General features: G+C 36.0%; 2 protein-coding genes across 7 annotated transcripts in view; one reads left to right on the top strand and one right to left on the bottom strand.

Annotated features, from left to right (window-relative positions):
- Nucleotides 1-824: 824 nt before the first annotated feature.
- LOC112145457 (insulin-like growth factor-binding protein 6) lies at nucleotides 825-4,823 on the bottom strand. Of its 3 annotated transcripts, none has more exons than XM_024270696.2 (5): nucleotides 4,693-4,823; nucleotides 2,490-2,899; nucleotides 1,640-1,668; nucleotides 1,449-1,568; nucleotides 825-1,377 (listed from the first exon to the last, which is right to left on the bottom strand). In XM_024270696.2, exons 2-5 carry the CDS (start codon nucleotides 2,779-2,781, stop codon nucleotides 1,279-1,281), a joined length of 540 nt encoding a protein of 179 aa, XP_024126464.1. In that variant the 5' UTR covers nucleotides 2,782-2,899; nucleotides 4,693-4,823; the 3' UTR covers nucleotides 825-1,278. The 3 variants fall into 3 exon arrangements, with proteins under 3 accessions (XP_024126464.1, XP_024126463.1, XP_036067778.1); XM_024270695.2 differs by having other exon boundaries at nucleotides 2,490-2,964; nucleotides 4,693-4,755; XM_036211885.1 differs by lacking the exon at nucleotides 4,693-4,823 and having other exon boundaries at nucleotides 2,490-3,285.
- Nucleotides 4,739-10,407, top strand: part of LOC112145455 (SPRY domain-containing protein 3) — a 13,475-nt gene continuing 7,806 nt past the window's right edge. Inside the window, exons 1-6 of one of the 4 annotated variants that reach the window (XM_024270688.1) lie at nucleotides 4,739-4,861; nucleotides 6,779-6,922; nucleotides 7,068-7,143; nucleotides 7,520-7,644; nucleotides 9,428-9,560; nucleotides 9,648-9,836. In XM_024270688.1, the coding sequence (XP_024126456.1) occupies nucleotides 6,798-6,922; nucleotides 7,068-7,143; nucleotides 7,520-7,644; nucleotides 9,428-9,560; nucleotides 9,648-9,836 (648 nt within the window). In that variant the 5' untranslated portion in view covers nucleotides 4,739-4,861; nucleotides 6,779-6,797. Of the gene's footprint in view, nucleotides 4,901-6,778; nucleotides 6,923-7,067; nucleotides 7,144-7,519; nucleotides 7,645-9,427; nucleotides 9,561-9,647; nucleotides 9,837-10,407 lie in introns of all 4 variants that reach the window. The other 3 variants (XM_024270691.2, XM_024270690.1, XM_024270689.1) reach the window with 3 other exon arrangements.

Here is a 10,407-nt window from a genome sequence, read left to right as displayed (position 1 = left end):
TGGTGATGATTTTGTTGTCTTCTTTTTACTAAATACGTGAAAAGTAACTTTGGAGCTGTTAGACACAATTAGGAAATTTTGTTTTCTTGTTTCAACAGTTTTAATGAGACGATGTTGACACAACTGAAGAACTGAAAGATAGAAAACCCAGATATTTCAAACCCATTTCAGATATTAATACATTTATTAGGCTATAAACTATACAAAAAATAATGTTAGATGATGATCTTCATAAAAGTGTAGTTACTTCTCACATTAAATATAACGATCAATTAAAGAAAAGTAGAATGTCATTTGTTGATTAAAGGGGAGTATTTAGAGGCTAATTTAAATAATCCCATCCCTATCATTAATCTATTATATGTTTTTGATTGTTGCCATAATCCAGTCCTTTTCAGATCAGATTATTTATCAAGTGCTTTTTTATAATATCCTCAGAAAACATTTTTCATAATTTCAGTGAAGGTTTATAAGATTCATATGTTAGATATGTATTGATCATCATTAGAATGCATCATCACAAGTATCTAATAATCATAACTACAGTGTTGATCAAGTGTTCTCACTGCTTTACTGTTTCTAAAAGGTTTCTAGTTTATCCCACTGAAAAACTGGGTTTACCAAATGACATCTTTAAAAAGTTTCTATCACTTAAAATTAAAGGATCTCCCTTTATTTAAAATGATTGGTTTCAGTGCTTACATGGTTCTAGTCAGAATATTTTATTAAAAAACACTTTTTTTTGTCATAAAGTAAAGCAAACATAAACACATTATTATAGTACAGTAATGTGAGTCCTGAAACAATATTTTTCCCATCAAATCTTTAAAACATATCACAGGCTATTTATTCACACAATTCTACATTGACCGTAACAAATGAGAGAAACAACATGATGAATATTTGCAAAAACAAACACATTTAAGGAAACATCAATAGGATTGTCTGTCAATAACGTTAAAAGAAGAATTAGGTAAATGAGGATGATGAACAAAATATGCATTTGGCCTTAAGAAAAGTGCAAATAATTGGCTAAAATATGTGCAGCTAAATGGTTTGAAATGATTTAGGTATTTATGAGGTTTCCATGTGGTAAATCTACATGAGACTATTGAGAAAGAGTGAAACCAAAAGAGGTGGACTGGTCAGTAGAGGGCGCAAAGGCTCAAAGTTCCAGCTGACTGAAGGAGGAGCAGCTTCATGCTGAGAGTGAAGGACTGTCGTTGCTCTTCCTTCACCTCAGTTTCCTGAGGTTCAAGTTCCAGTGTCCTTCACACTTTAGCAGCTCTGGCTGCTTCTGAGGTTTTCAGAAATGGGCGTCCCGTTCTCGTCCACACACCAACACTTTCCCCGCCATTTACCTCCAGACGACCAACACTGCACAACAACAAACAGAAGAATTAAAACTTCAGCTCAGCCAATCTTGAAATGCATCTTGGCCAACCCACCTGCTTTTTTCTGAAGAAGCCCCGCTTGTCACAGTTCGGCATGTAGATGTCGTGATGGGACTGGAATACATGAGCGTGGAGTCCTCTCATGAGAGTAGTGAGGAGTTTACGACATGGAGCCTGTGGTGGAAACACAACATGTTCACTGACCTCCTGTCAGACCAAATGAAGAGCGTGTTTTCAAAATTTACCTCGTTCTGCTCCTTGGCAGGGGAAGGATCTACAATCAGAGTTTAACATAGAAACAGGTTACAGTATATACGTTTTTATTACAAAATCAGCTGTTTGGCATTGTTTACTCTCTTTTTGGGTTATACTATTTGAAAATACAGAAAAAATGCCAACATTAATGCAAAGGGCATTGATAACTTCTACATTTTTCTTTTGATGTTTTCACTTGTATAAAAAAAAAGATTAAATTCACTTTTTTCTGTTTAAAAACCCACCCCAAACCTCTTTCTATTGTGAAAGCACTCCTAGAGGTCTTTTAAATCTGGTTGTCATTTTTAGCCAAAATCCAAAAATCTGTCCCATTTTCTAGGACATATTTTCTGCAGAGTGGCAGTAGTTCATTAGAAATGTGCCTCTGAACATTGATCAATCCTGCCCCACTTCCCAATCATCCGTTTCCACGTTCTTCTGCTAGCTTACAGCCCCTCACACATCCAAACTAACATTAGCGGTGCAACAAAAATGGCGTGAAATATTGGAGTTATCCGGCCGTACAGTTTAGAGCCAGATGCCAGCTCAGACGAGGAAAGACGTGCATGAATTTATCTGCAAGTGGATGCATCGGAATGGAGCAGAGCAGGGAGCTTGTGGAATACTGATTGTACATTTACAAGCTTTTTCAAACCGTGTTTTTTCATCTGCTCACAACAATTTGAATAAAGAAATACAATTTTAATCCTAATTTTCTTTACACACGTCCTCCATCAAGAGAAAAATGTCACAAGAGCGTGTTAAAAACACCAAAAAAAAAACATGATTTTCATCAGATTAATCAAGTCTACATCAAAAATCTTTCTGTGTACTCCTTACCTGCAGAGTAGGTCTGCTGGGTGGGCTCAGCACTGCTCACGCTCCTGCAGACTCCTCTTCCCTCCAGCAGGGCATGCAGGGGCCTCGTCTCATCCTCTGAAGGCTGACAGCGCAAACCGTGAGCGCAGCTCCGAGTGTAGACACCACACGGATCGCCAAGAGCCAGACCGGTGATGCCGGACTCCGTTTTTGCTTGAGACTTGCAGGTGGGACATCCTCTCTGTGGCAGTGTGGTCAGAGGGCTTGAGAGAGCTGTCTTCAGGAGGAACATCACCAAGATGTGTAATAACATCTTGCACAAAAAGCTCCACAACTTCTTTTTTTATTTACTCTTCAGAGTGAGTCTCTCCCTTCATGGTGTGATTTCCTCCAGCCAGGATGAAGACAGAGCCGACGGACGGTGGAAGCAGCTTTTAAAGAGCATAAAGTGGCGTGGAAAGGTATGTGAGGGCGTGAGGTTCTCATTTCCACACAGCTGAGCACACCCACAGTTGACAAAGCAGACAAATTAATGATTAGCTGTCTATCAGCATGTACCAACTGATATATCTGAATTTCTTGCACCGAAGTCCTGTTTTCTGAATTTATAGAGATAATTACCCCAACAAGACCAAAAATCGTAGTCTTAACCTTATTTTACTTATGAATGTCCTCCATCGTGAGACAAAAAACATGTTAAAAACACCCAAAACACTATTTTTATGAGAAAAGAGGACTAAATCTGATTCTGGAACTGCTGAGTGGTAAAATTAAATTAAAGCCTCAATTTTCCTGCCGCCTTATTTTCACACAACAAATCTCTAAGGCAGTTTATTTCCCAACCTGATGTTTATTTATTCTTACTTTGCAAATTAACTAAGTTTAAATGAATTTCCGGGCCACTTATTTATGCAGCCTACAATAAATTTATATTTTGAATTCAGATTTTAGAGGATATTCATGAACAATGCTGGATCCAAAATCGTTTATTGATTCATTTATTTTACAAGTTTATAATGGAAGTTTAGTCACAATTAGATAAAATTGAACAGTTCTTTTTCAGATTGCAATTTCAAAACTGTTCCTGCTTAAATGTAGCAAAATAATGCATAATTGGTCATTCAAACAAACAATAATATATTTATAATTAACTTTAAGACTTTTTATATTATAAAATGGGATAAAGTTTGGAAAAGATGGTTCCAAAGCAAAAATGATCAAAACCTGGTATGTGTCATGAACTGAGATTGCATCTTGTTAAGAAATGTTAATTTAAAATCACCAATATTTATTAAAAACACTGATAAAAGTTATAAGGATATCATACAAATTATTAGGTGTTTTAGTTGTAATTAAAAGCTTTATCTTTCAATGTAAATTTTATTTTACTATTCACCATTTTTTAAAACCCACAGGTTGAGTTTTAAAAATATAGTTTTCTATATGAATATCATCAATCATAAAAATATATTTAAAACAAAAGCTGTATTTGAAAAGAATCAATAATTTATTTTAAATTAAATTTGTCACACAGACTGAGTCACTGATGCTTAGCACAATCAACCTGGAATAACCTCTCAGTATCCAATATTGATCATAAAATCCATAAATAAATGTACTTTAACACAATTTATTTCTATTCCTATAGTTTTCAAAGTAGGATTTAATTACTTACTACAAGTTTATGTGAAACATGTTTTCATTGCAAAATACGTTTGTTATTCATAAATAACTTTATACCACATATAAAAGTAAATCTGCACATTTAGTTTCAATGGAATTGATTCAGGATTTTGCCTGTAATGCCAAAACCAATAAAACCTGTAAAAAGAGTCAACTTCTTGAGCTCGTGACATTTTTTAAGAGACCAAAACACGAAGATAAACATTTTCCTGAGTGAGTTTACAATGTTTGCGTCAAAGGTTAACCGGAAACAGTGACAATGTGAAGGAGCACCTTTGAAGGAAAGATGACTAATACATTAAAGCCCACGAGGCAAAAAGCTCCACCCTGTAAATTCCACACCGTGAGTCACAAACGCCTTAAACTAAAAAGACAAAATTCCAGCACGCGCTCACAGAGGGAAATCAATTAATTAAAAATCTTTAATTAAGCCATGAAGGTAAATCTAACCCATAAAACCCCCATAATGGTTTGTTTCAAGAAGAAATAAACAACATAAAGTTAATAAAAACACTAAATGTAACAAAAACAATCAAAGTACCTTAAAGGGACACGTGGGTGGTAGCGGCAGTGCGCAGGTTTAAAGGCTCAAATCTGATTGGTCGGGAAGGCGGGACTTCCGGTAGCACAGGTTGGACATAAAGTGACAGACTTTCCACTCCAAAATTTTGAAGAAAACCGAAGAACGGCGCCTCACAAGTTAGTAAAAAGTAAGAAGTTAACGTTACGAGAAGTACGTTTAGCGGTCTGTAAGTATAACTCGAGTTATATGAACGTTTAGGTGAGATAAACACCCAAACAGTGCGATGGTCTTAAAACGCTCCAACTAGGCTAGCCGGTCAATGGAGTCCCGTTTGTAGTTTGTAAAATTCGAGGCATTTAGGAAGGCTCGTAATTTTATTATTTATAATACTCTAATGTGTTTATGTGAAATATTATTTGTTAATTCTTTGTATTTAGTCTTCTCGGTGAAAATGAGCTCGTTAATGTAAACAGTCATATTTTTCCCTCCATAAGTCTTATTTTATTGTTATAGGGTATATTTAACATATGAAACAACATTTTCATTTTAAAGGCATAGAAACGTAAGAAAGCATAAAAAATAAATTCTTAGGAGGCAACGGTATGTTTATTTGACAAGTTATAAGGATATCATACAAACTATTATGTGTTTTTGTTGTAATTAAAAGCTTTAAATTTGGATTTAAGAAATGGTTTCTTAAAATAGTTTTGAATTATTTTCTAATGTTTTTGAACTAAAAAACATTAAAGAAGCTTTTTAGCCATTTTATTTTTGACTGAATGAATCGCTAGGTCTGTGTTTATGTCTAAGACTTTGATTTATATAATTGAGATGTATTCATATGACGTACCAAATATCTGTTGTTAAATATATATATATATAAAAAATTTAGTAAAAGGAGAAACAATTCAAGCTTTCCCACAAACAATCATAGAAGTAATAAGAGGGTTTGAAAAACACCTGATTGTTTCATCTTCTAATGGATTCTGATACATTTAATCATCAATAATGTGGACTTAAATAGGAATAGAAATTAACTATGTTTTAAAAGATGTATCTCTACAGAGAATTAAGCTCTGGTCCCTTTTTTTCTAAATGTGACATTACAGATCATGTTGGAATCAAGTAAAACACAGAAACTGTTCAGTTCAGATTCATGAATTAAAATTTAATTAAATAGAGATATGTTTTTCCCCTTCAAAATTCCATTCTAAAAACTTGCTTTGTTTGGTTATAGAAACAGTTTTACAGAACATGTGATTGAAACTGAACCGAATAACCAAGCAAACATGTAAACACACGGGAGCGGAGGATCACCACTTGGTCTACCCCACAGGAGGGAGAGTTTAAGATGCTGTCAGTTTTCCTGTTTTGATTCATTAACATGCAACAACACAAGATTTAACTTTTTTCAGTTTGTCATTACTAGTGCATACAATTTGTAACACAACAACCCTTAAAATGTGCATCAATTTTCAGAGTTTAAAGACGCACTCTGATGAAAATTGTGTTTTTAGCATGTTTTTGTTGTTTTTTCTGATAATGAACGACGTATATAATGAAAATTAAGTTCAAAATTGCATTTCTGTGCATTTCTTTATTCATAATGTCGTTAATCAGCAACAGACAAAAAGAAATTGCAGTTTGAAAAGCTTGTAGTTGTTCCTGTTCCGCTCCATTCAGATGCATCCACTTGCTGACAATTAGATCCATGAATGTTTCTGTTTTCCTCGTCTGAGCTGGTATCTGGATCAAAACTGTACGGCTGGATAGTTCCAATATTGCTCGCCACTTTTGTTGTAGCACTAATGTGAGGTTGGGCTTGTGAGGGGCTGTGAGATAGAGGCAGAGCATTTAAACAAAGGGATGATGGGATATCAATCTAAAAGGCACATTTCGTACAAGCTCCTGCTGCACTGCAGAAAACTTCTTAAAAAAACAACTCGTATTTTGATTTAGGCTAAAAATGACACAATCATAACTAAAAGACTGCTGGGAACAATTTTACAAAAGAAAAAATATAGTTGAAGAGGGACTTTAACTCATTGATAAGCACATTTTTTTCCTAATCCAAGTTCCCCCTCCCCTTTCTCTGTTGTTGTAGACTGTAATGATTTTCAGACATGGACGACATCAACCTTCACTATCGCTTCCTGAACTGGAGGAGAAGAATTCGGCTTCGTGAAGTACGAGGTATACGTTACCGTGAGCGTCTGAAGAGGATGCTGAGAGACGGAGACGTACTCAGGTAATACACGGCGATTAATACATCAACGTTTTAGATGAAAGTGAAGTTAGCGTTTGCATATCTTTCTGACAGCGTTTGCATCCTAATCTTATGACTTCACGTTCAGATTTTTTTTCTCACCTTCACCTGTCGGGTTTCTGTGCAGGTATCATGGGAATTCAGATGAAGTTGGCTGTTTTGTAGCTGCCAGGCCTTTGTCGAAACGGAACCGCTACTTTGAAGTAAGAGCTGATGGCGTCCTCCTGACTCTTTAAACTTTCTATAGAGCTAAAGCTTTTATTTATTTGACACAAAATGAGCAAAATATGATCGTAGTTGAATAACTGTTGACTTCTCCTTTTTTAACATCTTTGCTGCAATAAATATTTTATCAATGTTTTGTTTGATGCCAATTTTAGAACAAGCATGTTTTATTATTAAACGGTGCCTTTAAAATACATTAGAGGACGAAAATAGTTTCCTTTAAACATTTAGTTATGAAAATGTAAACAAGGCGCTCTCCATGGAGATTTCAAATTAAAGCTGTTTCCGAAGGAGGGCATGTTTTGAAGAATTGGGTGTCCGTTTAGCAGCAGAGATTAACGTTTTGTTCTCCAGGTGACCATCGTGGATACAGGAGTGAGGGGGATGATCGCCGTTGGTTTGGTGCCTCAGCTCTACAAACTGGACCATCAGCCTGGCTGGCTTCCTAATTCTGTTGCTTTTCATGCAGATGATGGAAAGTATGCCATGTTTTTACACTCTACATGTTTATCATAAGTTTGCATTTCTTTCACTGCAGGATTAGGCAGAAGGTCGTTTTGTCTAGCAAATTAAAAACCTTTTTTTTCGCTTTTTCTTTTGACTGTTTGAGCGTCACAAGCTTCTTGTAGAGAGCTGTTCTCTCGTCTGCCTCTGAGATCTTTTTTGGTCTTTTACAAAAATCCCGATTTGTAAAATCTGTAGAACGAGAAGCCTGACGCAAAACGAGTAACAGTTTTGTAATTCTGCTTTGTGATGTTTTGTTTTTCTTCCCTTTTCTGTATTTTAAAGTTCACATCTCATTTACGCCTGAATTTATTTACACAATGAAAAAAAAAATTCACTCATCTTTTTGCTGTTTTTTAAATTCTAGATTAGGGTGATTTTTGGAGCTGAAGGGGTTTGACGCATGTTTGCATCAATAAGTGTCAAAAGGTTAAACTCCGTAACGCTTCCCCCCTCAGGGACATTGACTAAAACCTCGAGCAGTCTAGTAAACAGGAATCCACCAAATCATCAGGTTTCAGTTGGTTGCAGTTTTCTATTTATCTTTTTGTTTGTCATCATTTTTTTGTTTTTTTGTTTGTCATCACTTAATTGTTTTGGTTATGAGGCGATGGAAACTACGACACAATCAGAATTTTTGGCCCCAATCAGATTCCAAGACATCGAGTCCTGATCCAAAACTTTCATAAAACTTTTAAAAATAAATGTAATAAAAAGATCCAGGTTGATCCCTATTTTTTGTTAACCTTTTTTGTCATTCAACACTAAAACAGTCCACTTCTGTGAAGTAGCTTGAACAATCAAGTAAAAATAATGCAACTATCAGCTAGAAAAAATGGTGATAACTAGTCATAAGAGAAAGTTTGGAAACTGTAGCCTTCAGAACTAAAAGTCTTTTTTTATTAATCATGATCCATGTTTACATTAAAAAAATCTCTAAAAATAGAAGTGATATTCTCAAATCTTTGTTGCTGTAGGACATTTAGGAGATGATTAGTCATGTACAAAGTTTGATGACTGTAGCTTTAGGATCTTTAGAGCATTTGTGATCATATATGATTAAAATCTCAATTTAAAAATAAAAAACAATGATAATCGTTGTTGTAGCATGATGAGTATTCATGACTAGCTCATATCAATGTAACATTTTATTAGTTTCAGTTGTTTTGAAAGACCATTTATGTATAATTCCTAGAGCCTGCACTCTGCAGCCGACTGTCAGCAGCAAAAGAGCGCTGTTCTTGTTAAAAGAAACAAAAACTCACCTTCTTTTCTTTTAGTTAAATGCTTTTGTGGGTCGTTGTTTGCGTTAAGACTAAAAGCAAGAGACAATTGTGTCATTTATAAACATTTTTAAGAGTTTTTGAGACCCGAAGGCTGAATCTAAATATTTTTCTAACTTTATCAAGCTGTTTTTGTGCTCAAACTGCTGCTGTATTCCGCTTTGCTTCACAGCAGTCGGATGTATTGATTTGTTCAGGATGTTCAGACTTGTGGGCATTTATTTGAAATGACAAGCTTGTAACATACAGTGCTGATCTGATTATTAAAAAAATATAAATATCCAGTGACTGATCGGGAAACAATATCTGATTCTGATCCGTTCATGTGAATGGATCTGGACATTCCTAATGGAAACCAAAGTTGGTGTCATCATTAGAGGTTTTGTCACTTACTTCTTAAATATTTTGTTTGTATTTTGGGGGGTTTGTGTGCCGATCACACAGTATGACATTGAATCCTCTCCTTTCTCTGCAGGCTGTATAACGGCAACACAGTGGGGCAGCAGTTTGGAGCAAAGTGCAGCAGAGGGGACCGCATCGGTTGTGGAATCTCCCTGGACTGTGATGAAGGACAGTTAACGGTGTTTTTTACAAAGAACGGTGCTGAAGTAAGAACCACATCCTCACCGATCGCCTAAAATCATGAGGTTTTTAACCAAATCATTTTCTCAAAAACAAACTCTCCTGTCTTTCAGGTCGGTAGTGTCGGCATCCCAGCATCCCCTGATGCCCTCTACCCCGCTGTGGGCATGCACTCGTTAGGGGAAGAGGTGCTTCTGGACCTGAACGCTGAGTGGGGGACCGAGCAGGATGATGGACAGATGATAGTTGATAGCCATGAAGAGGACTGGGCCCGTCTGCATGACATCAAAGCCACAGGAACGGTAAGTCTGTGGGCAGGTTTTGTTCTCACTAAATGGATTTGAGCAGACTGAAATCACTGCCTCCGGCCATTTTCATCAGCTTTAACATAGCAGAGCAGGAGGGGTCGAGGTAGAAAAGAGGCGACTTTGGAAGACGGTTTTGACAAGTTTTTCCACGTCGGTCTGACTGAAGGCAGCAGTATAAACTGTAAACTGTCTCTGCAGCTAAAACATACCCGAACTGTCATTTAGATAATAAGTTACAGACAAAGCCAGAATGTGACTTGGACGTATACTGACTTTTTTTTTGGTTGGTTTAGTTTTCTTAAAAGTTTACAGTTCTTCAGTATTATTTCAGTTTTTCCATTTTTGTCTTGAGCATATTATGGAGAAACACAACCGCTTTTCAAATGTGAAGAACTCTCACACCCACAATGGATGCTGCGGCAAAAAACTGCTATCCCAGATCAGATGGACGATAATGTTTAAGTTCAGCCCCACAGATATGACCACATGGCCTTTTAGTTCAAAACCTCTTATGTAAAGTCTCACAGTAGAGTGCACCTTCCACTAAAATTAATTATTATATTTT

Source organism: Oryzias melastigma, linkage group LG5, assembly GCF_002922805.2.
Source record: "Oryzias melastigma strain HK-1 linkage group LG5, ASM292280v2, whole genome shotgun sequence".
NCBI lineage: Eukaryota > Metazoa > Chordata > Actinopteri > Beloniformes > Adrianichthyidae > Oryzias > Oryzias melastigma.
This window is presented reverse-complemented; position numbering and strand designations above follow the sequence as displayed.